Genomic DNA, 13,804 nt, shown 5'->3' on the forward strand with positions numbered 1-13,804 from the left:
AACTACATAAAAAACTAAAGTATAAACTGCATCGCACCATCAGTATACCTGAAGACGGCTGCTTGCGTTGTAGCCGAAACGTCGTGAGAATTGTTTTATTATGTTTTATTTTTATTATTTTGGTATCTAGGCCCATTTTCTAAATATTTCAGATTCATCCGAAAATTGCCAACACATCCCTGTGTCGTTATCTTCCCAGAGTCGTTGTCTGGCATGAGGAGAAGCTGGATTGCTCTCTGTGAACAATTGAATCGCCACACTTTCATGGTTTTTTTGGTGTAATTTCCTTTTAAATGTCGCCCTTTCTACTTCCTGCCCTTACAAACTTCAGGTTGAAAGCACAAATGCATCAGCTTTGTCCATTTGTGCGTCTGTAACCGGAACCGGGGATGGGGGGTGGGTGGTGTTCACAGTATAAATTAAATTTTTCTTTATTGTTTTGTTGCCATTAGGGTCTTAACCTTTTGTAAACCAGCCGAATCAATAAAATAGTTCCCCAAGAACTTGTAGATAAAAAAGAGAGCCCTCAGATGCCGCGCGCCTCGCTTCCTTGTGACACCGCTGTGTGTGAAGTCGTCTCGTCGTGCGGCTTCATTTGACACGCGTGTTGGAAAGCATTACGGAATTAATTGCTCTCGTTTGTTTCTCCCTCTTTCTGCGCAGCCCCAGAGCCGAGTGCCTTCGTGTGCCGCTCGTGCCGCGCGCGTTTCCCCACGGCCTGGTCGCTGCTGCAGCATGCGCAGCACACGCACCGCCTCGGCATCTACATCGAGGGCGGCTCCTTCACGACGCTGGCGCCGCCCTCCAGCCCCGAGGGCAGCTCCCGCTCACCGAGCGGATCGGCGGACGCCCCGCTGCACGATCGCAGGACGGCCGCCCCCCCGGCCCACGTGGACGGAAGTGGAGTGAGCGCCTTCGGGCTGCTCGTGGAGCCCTGGCTCAGGGCGGCGCTGTCCCACGCGCAGACGCCCCGGCCCCGCGACGGCACCTCGCCTGTGTTCGCCGCTCCACGGGCACGACAGCCGCCGCCGCCATCTCCCCCTCCTCCTCCTCCTCACCCGTTCTCCGCTGGCCGCACGTCCCCACCAGAGCTGGCGGCGATGACGGCGGCCGCCTTGTGGGACGAGAAGGCGACCGCGGCGGACTTCCTGTGCAGCTTGGATTTCTCACGGCGGCTGCGCGAGCTCGCCGGCAACAATGCTCCCTTTGCAACGACGACGGCGACGCCGCCGATGGCGCCGACGGAGCGACCGCTCGGTGCCGGACGTGCCGCCCCGCACCTCTCCAGCACGGCGCCTCCGGCAAAACCCGGCGCCGGCGTCTTCCCACCGCCTCCATCCTCTCCATTCGTCGTGGCCACCAGCCGCGAGTCGGCGTCGTCGACGTCGACCTTGCGCTCTTGCGGGACACCCGAGCCCACGGGGAACCCCGTGCCCGTCTCAACGTCCCAGAGCTCGCGCCGCTCGGCCTGGGCCACGGCGCTGGAGGAGAGGGAGCGTGCGGACGGCAGCAGGGGGACGGCCTCCTCCCCCGACCCGCGGTGCGGCGGCGGTCTCGGTGCCCGAAGCCCCGGAGTTGCTCTATCCAGCGCGAGCAGCGCCCTGCGCTCCGTGGCGGCGCTGTACCGCAGTGACATGTCCGTGCCGGAAGAGCCGCCGTTGGCCCTCGGCGGCGGGCGAGGCGGCGCAGGTCGAGCGGCCGGGCGAGGCGCGCGGGCGAGCGGCGAGGAAGGGGACGACGGCGGCCCGCAGGCCGCGCTCAACGAGGTGCTGCTCAAGCTGAACAGGCAGATGGCGTCGTACTGCCTCTCGGCCCCCGGCAGGAGCAGGGAAATTGGGCCACCTGCCGGGAGGCCCCGGGGAGACACGACGACGACCGCTCTCCGTGAGACGGCCCGTGACCACTCCCACGCGGGGGCCACCGATGGAGGGGACGAGCAGCACGCCAGCCTCCCTCTCGACTTGTCCTCCACCTGCCCGACTGCCAATAGCGTGAAGCGGGAGCCCGACGAGTCGCCGCTCGTCGACTCCCATCGCGTGGACGGCAACATCTACTCGCAGTGGCTCGCGAGCTACGTCGCCGTGCAGCAGCTGAGCAGCGGGGAGTCGTTTGACTCCGGCGGAGGGATCGGTGGCGGAGTTCCATTCGGGGGAATGAGCGCGATGGGTGGCCGGGTTCCATTTAGTGGCAACAGGGCGATGGGCAGCACGTCATCGGGAAGCTCTCGGGAGAACGCGTCCGCGGTGGCGGCGGTGGCGGCGTGGGGCGGCTCCACGTCCCCTCCTCGCACGCCCTCGTCGGAGCCCAGCTCCTCGGACACGGCCGGCAGCGGCAGCCGGCTTGCGGGAGAGTCCGGGAGCCAGAGCGCGGCGAGCCCGGGCTTCCTCCTCCATCCCCTGCATCACCGCGGCGAGCGAGGCTTGAACAACGACGACGCGGAAGACGGCGACGAAGACGACGATGAAGACAACGATGGCGGGGGCTGCGTCCAGAAAAATGGCGCGGCGAGAAGAGCGGGCGGCGTGGAGGACGCCGGCACGGGCACCAACGCGTGCGAGTTCTGCGGCAAACGCTTCCGCAACGGGAGCAACCTGACTGTGCACCGGCGCAGCCACACGGGCGAGCGACCCTACCGCTGCCAGCTGTGCGGCTATGCGTGCGCACAGTCGAGCAAGCTGACGCGGCACATGAAGACGCACGGGCAGGTGGGTCGCGACGTGCACCGCTGCCACGTCTGCCAGATGCCATTTGGCGTGTACGCCACGCTGGAGAAGCACGTTAAGAAGTGGCACGGCCTGCGGGCAGCGCGCACGCCCGACGGGGCCAACGGGGACCTCGACGTGGACCTGGACGATGGCGACGGCGACGGTGCTGACGATGGCGAGAGAGAGACTGGGCTCCACCATGTGTGGGCAGCGGCCATTTGAAGTGCGGGAGAGACTGAAACATGTCGAAGCATCTCCTTGGTTTAATAAAGTTGGTGGGGATGGGGGGGTGGGGGCAGCATTCATCACAGTTGGAGCCGTTGGTGGGAATTTCACCCTTTTTCTTTTTTATGGGGGGTCAATTTCTGCACTCAGCGAGTGCTGTTCTCTTCACACGAAATAGGGCTCAGTTCCCCAGGGATGAATGATGATGATGATGATTCTGAGTCAAGTCAAACTCTGGGTGCTGTGTGACACAGTGGCACGTGATCAGATGAAAATAAACCACTGAGAATATTAATACAATTAACCAGCGGTAGTAATATCAGGTTAGACCAGGTGCCGCTGTGCCAGAGTTCCCGAGTGAATGGTCACAAGTTCAAATTCTCCTTTGGGAGTCGTCTCGGCCCCATCATCGCTCTGGGGTCGATAAAATGACTACTGGCCCAGCAGTTACAGCCAGCAGTGGGAGGTGAACGCTATCTGGTGCTCATTCAGGCACTGAGACTTAAACAATCCGGGTCAATGTGGCGATAAACACTTGGAGATGGGTTTGGTGGATCGGGCAGAGGTGGTGCTATGATTTGTATAAGTCGCCCACCTGCAGGGTAAACAAGGTGGTGCTTGCAGGGATGTCAGGTGGGTTTCTTTTGTCGACGGGAAGTCTGCCCGGCAATGTTTGAGCATTCTCTCGTTTTGTGGGTTTTTCCCCTGGGCACTCTGGTTTCTCCCTTTTGCTCGAACGCACGTGGAGAGGAATTTGGCCAATACCTCAAAGTGACATCCTCCTCACCACGAGTCCTGAGACTCGGTGGGGCTTTTCTGATTCAACGGAAATGGATGTGAGAGCTCATTAAGTTGGTCAGTATGTGCCACCGTTATAGTCGGACTCTCAAATTTGATAATTTGAGAAAGAAGTCAATCTGTCTCCATGCTCGTTCCAGCGGTGCTCATCGGGGTGAGCAGTGCTGTGAGCTAGTGGTGTAAACTCCACATTCCTGTGACGGGAACCAGTTTCTCCATTAAGCAGTCACTCTTGACTTCCCAATGAAGTGGTGCTGGTTTTATCTGCCCGTGGAGGGATGGATGGTGATGGGCAAAACGGGAGGTGGGGAAACCTGCTGGGTTCTCGCTTGGTTATATAAAGATCGGTGGTTGATGGTTTGCTTGAATTCTACCTAAAGAGTAATAAACATGCAATAGGGGATGTTGAGACAGCAAAAGGGCATGATCGCTGTTTCGAAATCAAATGTGTGTAACACCGCATACTCTGGATTATAAGATGCACCTTGGTGTCAAGGTGTCCTCGGTGTCAATAAAGCTATAAAGAATCTGGTCATGCGCAGGCATGCAAGCCTACCAGATTATAAGATGCACTTCCAATGTTTACTTAAAAAATACAGCTCGGTGGTGGAGGTGGGGCGGGTAAGTGCGTCTAATTCAGATAATACGGTAATGCTCTTTACTTGTTTCCAGGCTGTACGACCTCCGTCTCCCGAGTTTGTCATCATTTACAGAAAGTGTTAGAATATGTTTGAAGTCTCCACCTGTCTCGAGTGTCCACCGCTTCCGCAGGTTGTGCTCACCGCAAAGACTCGCCCTCAGCATTAAAGCCATAATAGCGATGCTTTCGCATTTACCGAATAGCGTTAATGTGCATCGGTACGGAATGTGAAGCCAGTCGACGAAGCTTCAGCAGCGATATACCGTGAAGACTCCACCCACAGAAACAACCAGGCGACGATGTCGCATTGCAAAACCAAAGGAACACTGATCCGCAGCAATATGACAATTAACCCCCTACCATTGTAAAACTCTTCCTTATGCGTCTCAAGTCCTTACTCCCAGCTTTAAGGACAGAGTGCCGCTGCTATCGTGGTTTTTCAACTTGGCTGCGGCATTACTGGAGGATGGTGCACTGCCGTTGCGAAAATGTGTGCACCGCTCTCCAATGTGTTCTCGGGCCTTGCCGTGTGTCATTCGATAATGAGGTCCCACTTTGCTCAAAGAGCTGGGAGCTCCTGAAATTCAGTTCCTTGAAAAGAAGCTGTTCACCAAAACGTAGCGGGCGGTATGGATATGCGGTGGTCACTTCAGTCTTCCCCGCTTAATGAAGCCTCAGAATCATGGTCCACAACCATAAGTGTGTGTGCGTGTTTCCACAAAAAAACATCCGCCGTTTTTTTTGGTTGTCTTCACTGAAGAAAAGAGAACAGCTTATGACGATAAGTGAATGAATAATGAATGCTCTCTGCTCAACAACGGTTTAACTTTTTAGCAATGTCCAATAGAGAGAAGCTACAACATTGCCACCTCGCTCACCCGTTACCAAATCGAGCATACACTCCTCCCCCCTCCTCTTCCCCCTCTGCGGATGGGATTGATAAACCCACGATAGATGGACCCTGACCTTTTGAAATTGCACTAAGAAATGGCAGCGGGAGATTTGACTTGGAAGACAAGCACTTGACTGCCGATGCAAAAAATGCGATCGCTTTTTGTTTGTTGTATATTTGGGCGGTGGGCAAGCGTGCGGGTTGAACGAGTGGTTCCGTTGCATCCCCCCCCCCAACCGACTGCATGTGTGCGTGGCTGGGTGACAGTTACTCGCCTCTATGTGCCACAAGATGTGCAGATTGTCTCAAGTGTTGATTTCATTTTTGTCTTTATTTTCTTTCAATTGCACCGATACCGCGCTCACCACCGCGATCAGCATCGTGGTTGTGGAGGTACAACCTCGCCCAGTAAACATGCCAACGTTGGGCCAGCATTGGCATGTTTACTGAGTCTGTGCCTAGACGACGATGATGAGGAGGATGCGGAATGGACGTCATGTAAGCACAGACCCGGTAAATATTAAGCGTTGGCCCAATGTTGGTACGTTTTACTGCAGAGCTGTACCTAGATGATGATGCTGATGACTTAGATTATTACGTCCATTACGCATATACCCATGAGCAGCAGCGCCATATAATTACGGCATTGTGAATCCTGCAGGGGTCTTTCTCTCACTGGCGCTTAACTGTGCAGACTAGACAGTCATTTTGTTTAGCGCCATCTACAAGTGAACACCATGCAGGTTGCGCCAAGCTGAATGGAATCCTAACATCGATATGTAGACGAAGGTTTTGTTATTGGTGTTGCGTTTTTTTTTTTCAATGGGCTGAGCCGATGGACTCTCTAAACCCGAGGAACCCGGTTTACCGTCGAGCGCACTGATTGGGATTCTAATCCAGAATCTCAGAAGAATTGCACAGAGCAGCCTCGTAGAGAGGACCTCTATAAAGTAGAATTTGTAAGAGAGCCTCTCAGGCTTTAATTGAAGGTCTCGTGGGAAAGACTCGTAGACGAATGCCTCATGTAGAAACATGGAGGGGGGGGGGTGTGGGGGGCGGTGGGGAAGCGTCTCACTTATAAATGAGTGTCATCGAGGAACGACGTATACAGAAAATGTATCCAGGAGCCTCGTAGTTATACTGAAGAGTCTTAATGAGACGATGGTGCAGAGACGGCTTAAGAGAGGCTTGAGGGAGACATGTAAAGGCACTGGCTGAAAAGCTTAAGTTGAATGCCCCATTAACAAGATTCATGTAGAAGAGCCTCGAAAGAAATATTCCTAAAGAATACATACATGCAAGTCTCGCGAAGAAGGATCTCGCGGGCGAAGCTGTCCATGAAGAAAGCTTATGGATGAGCTCCGTGGGAGAGACATACAGAGGTGCTCACATCAGCGTCGTGAAGGTGCTTAATCACGGTGCCATCTTCTGAAGACTTACACAGAAGAGCCATGTGGAAGATCCTCACAAAGAAACTCAAACGAGATGATTCTTAAGACTCAAAAGGGAAACTGCTCAGAGAGGGTTGATTGACTTGACTGCACATGAGCCTTCGTATGATTGGCTTGAAGTCCTCGCAGATGGTTTCATTTTTCACCTAAGTCTAAGTCGTCCACCACTAAACTCATCCCAAGTCTCCCACCAGCAACTCGTCGGTCCATTGCACTCCGTGTGGTGTGTGTACATTTGCGCGTGAGGCTGTTTCTCATGGTGTGTGCGAGTGTGTGTGTGAGGCTATCGCTCACGTTAATTGGGGTTTTGATTGTCTATGGCACTATATCTGTGTCTTAAAAGGCACGAGTTGGGATCTAGAGTTTACACTGGAAAAATGCCGTTTGTATATTGTTGCTGTTCTTGTTTGTTTTCCCGTTAACGCCACTGTAAGCAATGCCACGGGGACCACACTGCACCTCATGACCACTGAGTCTCCTGGCTTCTGGGATTCATGCCCTGTGGGCAAAAGGGTGCAAACGCCAACCACCACCACCCACCCCCCAACTCCCAAACCGATCACCTCCTCCCCAACGTTGCCAGATCGGGGATTACACTTGTACTGTGTACTCGTAACCGGGCTGTGATTGGCTGGAATGAAGTCACATGGGTTTGAGCTGGTCCTCTGGGGCACTGCCCGAAAGAAAATGGCTGCAAATTTTTACTTGGCAAAGCGCGCACGTATTTATATGAGCAGCCGGTTTAGTAGTTCTTTTACTTCATCACTTCAATATATATTTTGTTTTGTGTAATGTATTATTTTTAGCAAGATTTTGTTGTTGCATCGGCTAATCGGGTAGAAATTCTATACCGAGATGCCCTTGCTTGCTTCACATGAGCTCTCTGGGCTGAGCCGTCCCGTAAATAGTGGAGGAGGGCAGGAGGATTTGAATCTCTTCCAGCTGAACTAATGTTAGTCATGTCCAGCAATTGAACTCGGTTCCTGCAGAGCGCAGGAGCACGAACTGCCACACCACAATTCCTCCAGAGGACGTTTATTAAGCAAACTTTAGTTTTGTTGGATTTTGTCTTTAAATGTTTAATATGTTAGCTTGAAAAATTGGTCGCAGTAGTGCCTTAATTGCGATATGTCCCTTCTTATGAGTGATCTCCTCTGGCCTGCATGAGTTTTCTGCCGGCAGTCCGGTTGTCACTCGAAATAATATTACTCCAATACAAATGAGATGTATCCAAACACTACCTGACACCTGGCAGGATGCTTCTGATAGGAATGTTGAAACTCACTTGGAGCTTTCATCGAGTAAAACAATTATCATGGGTGAGGCATTTATCAGTTTATTGAGAGCTTAACCCCCCACCCACCCCCTCAATCTGGAAACGGTGTTGGAGAGATGAGTTGCGGTTCGAGTTAATTTTGTTTCATCTTGCCCTTGTATGTCTGTATTGGATTACAACCAGATTTTCTGTGAACATTTTTCCACCCGCTTAAAAAAATGGGGGTGGGGGGCTCCATATGTTGTATGTTATTTTATAATACACCTTCACGCACGTACAAAACGTACATTCCAAGCATGGCCAAGCGTAGCCGGGCCTGCTGTACACAATAAAACAGCAACTTGGCTTTTTTGTTGCTACAAACTATGTCTTTATCATTATTATAATTATCGTTGAGATATTGTGTTTCGTTAGTTTTGCCTGTGACGTAAAGTTATAATTTATTTAAAAAGAGATAAAAAAACTAATCGTGAAATTAAACAACACGCGTGACTTTTTCAAAAACCTCTCCCATTGCCCCACGCTGCACAGTGGCTGATTTCTCTAAAGCACTGACGTCACCGTGAGCAGCTTTTGCTGCCCACCTTTTCAGAATCCATCATTTGAATTTCACAACTAATTGAGCTAAATACCACTTCTTTTTCCACTGTAGCCAGTGGAAAACCACCCCATAACATGATGGTCCCGTGCCGGCACAGCTCGCATATGCCAGTGGAAAAGGGGTACGAGTCAAGTTTGGTATCTTGTGAAGCCGCATAGATTTTACAGCCACATCAAGTGGCCTAGCTGTGTATGGGCTTTGCCCTTGTGAAAGATCATTATCGCTGAAATTTTCTATAGGCGACTAACCTTTTCTTTTACGCAAGTAAACCAGCCTCAGTGGCAAAGACCGACCAGATTTCCCCAAACACGAATTAAACTTCAATGGAGTGACTCACAAAATGCATTTAATGAAATCTATCACAAATACATTTGGTAGTATCCTTGCAACTTGCAAAATACTAGATGTTTTTCTCTTTATTAAATACAATTCTCCATTTAATTGGCTGGAAATTGCTGTAGAAAATCACAATATTCACAAGTGTTTTGGGTTTAACTCAACCCATCATCATTCCACTAGTGTAAATAAAATAAGTACTATTGTACAGCAAGCTACAGTGACCTTCCTATGCATTGACGAGCCCCAGGTGTAAAGAGTGGAACTTCCAGCACTGGCTCCAAACCGCCAAATTTTTTCGCGCACCGCCCCACGTTCGTTTGAGCGGGGACTATGCTTGCCGCTGACAAACACTCAGTTTTAGCAAAATTATGCCGATCACCTTCACAATGTATTTCGCCTCGTGTTGCCAAGACGGACACTTGGCCCTTTGGTTTTAGTTTCAAGGTCCACGCCTTTGCTCCGCCTCGGCCCTGGTAAATGAAGTATTGTTTTGTGCGCAGTTGTCAATGCGATAATGGCTTATAAACCACGTCTATACACCCAGGGGTGTACAGTTTAAACCAATTTGTAAGCTTGTATGTCCCTTGTTTGCTTCATACTGCTCCCCTTAGATGTGTTCCTCATTTAAACGTCCATCTCATGAATCCCCTCCCTTCCCTCGTTCAACTCTCACAGCGTCCAATTAAAGTTCAACGGACTCCTCTGACTATAACCTCCGAGGCTCGGCAACACGCAAGCTCCTTGTGACGTCAGGCATTCAAAACAGAAACTGTGCGGTGTGCTGCAACGAGGTCTTAAAACGCGAGGGGTGGTTGTGTTGTTGGTTAAAGAAAGGGAATCTTTAAAACTATTTGTAAACTTTGGTTTTATTGTTTTGCGCCTTTAATAAGTGCACTATTTTGTAAATGAACAGAAAGTGGTGAGATAGGTTTCAGTCTGAACACTTCAGGGAAACATTGCTGTCCGTCAATATTTCGGCATCAGGAGTGTCCCGGGATTTAATTTCACACTGAGCCACAGTCATAGCAAGAGTTATACAGGATGTGGTGTGCTTTCTCTGGATATATATTCCATGTCCGCTGACCCAGCGACCCAAATAAAGCCCCTGGTCGTATATGTTTAACTGTAATAGGGCACAAGGTGAGGAAACGTCCATTGTGGATCTCCTTCAGATCCTCGTCAAGGGTTGCCACCTGTTTTCGTTTTCCCAGGATTGTTCTTTTTTGCTTAGGTAGCTGCTGTCCTGGGAAATCTGAAAGTCTTGCCTGGTCATTGAAATCTTGATTTGAAGCTTTCGTGACTGCAGGAATCCATACTCTTTGGTTCTTTCGGTAAAGTCACGTAGGCAGAAAAAGAAAAGAAAACAAAATAATATATCATGACGTTTCGATCGCAACACAAGCGGTTGTCCTCAGGCAGAAAAAAATATCCAGCACTGGAACTGCTGAACCAGCGATAGAGCTGTTATAACAAGAGGTTATTTGTTTTATCATAAATAAGAGGTTATTTATTAATCATAAATAACCTATTGTTGTAACAGCTCTATCGCTGTTTCAGCAGTTCCACTGCCGGATCATTTTTTTCCGCCTGAGGACAACCGCTTGTGTTGCGGTCGAAACGTCGTGATATATTATTTTTTATTTTATTTTTCTACCTACGTGACTTTACCGAAAGAACCATAGAGTATGGTAATTGAAAGTTGCATTTACATATCATTCTCTCCATTGGTACAGTTGAGATATACTTCTTCCCATGATATATCTCAGTTTTCTTGGTTCCTCAGAGTTGGCAACCCTATCAGGTAATGACCCCTAGAAGACACCACAGAACTGCTTCAACAGGCGTCCCTTTGGTAGCCCTCTCTCATCCTTCGCGCTCTGTAGAGAATGGTTTGTTCCTTGCATTTTAACCATCCAACCTACCTACAGGTCGAGTTAACTGAAACAACTCTATTTACCTGCATTGATGTTTCTGACCATGCAATCATTGGAGATCAAGCTGAAACCATCACCTCACTACACTTGCGAACGCAGTTCATACATGGGTGAAGTCTAGCTTCAAACCCGAGTTCTCAAGAGTTGTTGGTGATTTAAAAATAACCAAACTACTTTTACCCAAGACTGATCTGTGAAATACTAGCACACACCTGGAATCAGAACTCTTGACGGCAGGGTTGGAGAATCACGCCAATACCACGTGCTGTGTGACTACCAATCCACTATCAGCTGTGATATGGCAAGGAGATGCCAGTACAGCAAGTCGATTAGCAATGTGACCTTATACTCTTGTGTGCATGGATTTTCTCCAGGTACTCTGGTTTTGTCTCATTTGCAAAACACACGTGAAAATGTATTTGGACAAACTTTCCGATGCATGGCCCTCAAAAAGAGTCGAGAGACTAAGGCTTTCCTGTATAAATATAACCATTGCTGTACTTATAAACCACTAAACGGACAGCATTGTTTCTCCCAAGTGGGACTCGGACCCTTCTCACTGCAGCAATGTGTCTTAAATGCACCTTAGTGGGTTCTTCCATAAGTAACAATGCCTTGATTATTGAGTTGTGTGCCCTATGTATATGTATGAACGCACGGTCATGGAAGTGGTCGAGAGGTTGGATGGCCTCGTGGTTATGAAGTTCGCTGTTAAGCTAGTTTGCACGGAGTTGAGAGTTTGATTCATGCTACCGCCACCTAGTTAATTTACGGAGCATTACCGAAGTGCCACAAGTCCGTGTGCTTTAAAATGGACGTTAAAGACCCTTTGACATCCATGCGATTAGCCATCTTTATTTCAGAATTCACAGAATCTGCCACTTCCATGCCCTTCTCGAGTACATATACGTGCAGCATGCGCAATCTCATTTGAAAATCGAAGCCTTGCTTTGCTGGTTTTGAGATTGCGGTGGGAGTGTGGGATGATTTTTGGGATGGAGCCAGAGTGGTGGTGTAGACACGAGAAGTGAAATGTGTATCAAAAATGAAAAGATAAGTCCCAGCGTTGGTCTTAGGTATAGGAGTTTGTGTTGGCACCTGATTGGTTGTCGTAGTCGGGGCATGATTGGGATCTGATTTACTAGTGCGGTTAAGGTTCGGGGTAGGGTTGGCTGTGATTGGCTCGTGTGGTTATGGTGAGATTAGAATCTCCAATGTGTTTCCGGGTTGTACCGCGTGTTGTTCGGCGCGATGTCCGACGTTTCGCTCCACGTGCTGAGAGATTGCTATAGAAGCATGTGGAGCGACTCGTCGGACATTGTGCTGAAGAACACGCGGTACAACCCAAGCACACATCGAAGGGCTACACAGCATAACTGCGAAAACAGAGAGTCAGACTAACATTTTATTGGCTAGTGTGGTCAGGGTTAGGGCTAGTGTGATTTATCTGGATACAGTGCAGGTCGAGTTTGGGCTATGCACTTATTGGCTCTTGTGCTACACACCTTAACAGATTGAACATGGACTTTTCACTCTTTATTCACGTTTCACTGTTCGCGTGTCCTACACACCCCAGACGTGTAAATAACGAGACTTCGCGCTTCAGTCAGATTCACGGCCTGTGTAGTCTAGAAATGTTACCGTGTTTTGTATTTTTTGATTAACGTTCACCTTTTTTGGACATTAAACGCGACAAGATTTGCCTTGTGCATTTGCATTCAGTTATTTCCAATCAATGTTAGCTGAGAGACACACACATACATGTGTAGTGTCTTCAAAAATTACTCACACCGACACGTTGTAACAAGTCACCTGCTTATGCTTTATTCACCTATTCTTGCACCAGTTGTAGGCACTCCTATAACTATCTATACGGTCACTTATGTTTAACTTCTCCCCACTTATCTACCATTCACCTCACTTATCCGGCACTCAGCAGCTCTGCTCTCAGCGACTCCGCACACAGCATCCTCGCACGCAGCGACTCTACATTTCCACCGCTGCCCTCACCTATGCTCCCTCAGACCCACTCACCCGTCTGTCCTGGGCGGGGGGATCAGCCAACACCGCCCGGCGATGGCTAGAGCGGCAGCGGAGAGATGTTTGTCCCCGGAAACAACTCCCCCTCCGCTCACGCACACACCCTGATATCCCTCTACTAATTATCCGAGAGCTCTCGTGCGTCTCTTTCAGCTCTCGCCGGCTGGCGCCTGTTGGCGCATCAATCAACCCTTATCTCCCGTCTCCCTGGTAACACCTCCGGTCTCAACGTGCACAACCGATCGACCCCGTTTGCACCTGCTTCTCTCCTTAACAACTGGCGGTTTGTCCGTGCAAACCTCATGTTGGACACGCGCAACTGTTTGCCCTCAGTTGCCCTCAGTTAACTGCGCACCGCGTATTTCATTCCTCTACACATGTACACATACATACTATAGCAGAACCACTTATACACAGACACACACGGCAGACACAAACAACAATGACACAGGTGACAGATTGACAGACACGTCTAACTCGCATAGAAAAAGACACATGTACGTACACAACACACAAATATAAATAATCCCCATACAGCCTTAACCGACTTTTGGGGCAAGTGTTGTTAGCGAACGCCTATGCAGGCTGGCACGATACAGGAGGGGGTGGGTGGTCAGCACCACGCCCGGCCAATATTCTATCTCTCCAGTGGCGATATTTACACACTGCACCAGGTACTCATTTTAGGCTGAGTCGACCTAGGGGAGGCCCAGGACTGCTTCAGATATTCGTTACCAATATTGGCCGTGAGCAGGAATCTAACTCTGGTCCCCGGGTTCTTAGCGCAGCACACTAATTGCTGCACCACTGCCCCACACACATGACAGCCGTACACATGTCGTGACTGCTTGTTATTATGGTGCCGGGGCTTGCGAAGCCACTGCCGGTAATGTGTTGTCATTA

General features: G+C 50.0%; 1 protein-coding gene across 1 annotated transcript in view; it reads left to right on the forward strand.

Annotated features, from left to right (window-relative positions):
- Positions 1-10,317, forward strand: part of LOC133342238 (B-cell lymphoma/leukemia 11B-like) — a 72,338-nt gene extending 62,021 nt beyond the window's left edge. The window contains exon 3 of the mRNA XM_061551266.1: positions 664-10,317. Coding sequence (XP_061407250.1) covers positions 664-2,927 — 2,264 coding nt within the window. The 3' untranslated portion in view covers positions 2,928-10,317. The remainder of the gene's footprint in view (positions 1-663) is intronic.
- Positions 10,318-13,804: the final 3,487 nt, after the last annotated feature.

The sequence above is a fragment of the Lethenteron reissneri genome, chromosome 14 (genome assembly GCF_015708825.2).
Source record: "Lethenteron reissneri isolate LAM-NWPU_2019-01 chromosome 14, ASM1570882v1, whole genome shotgun sequence".
In the NCBI taxonomy this organism is placed as follows: domain Eukaryota; kingdom Metazoa; phylum Chordata; class Hyperoartia; order Petromyzontiformes; family Petromyzontidae; genus Lethenteron; species Lethenteron reissneri.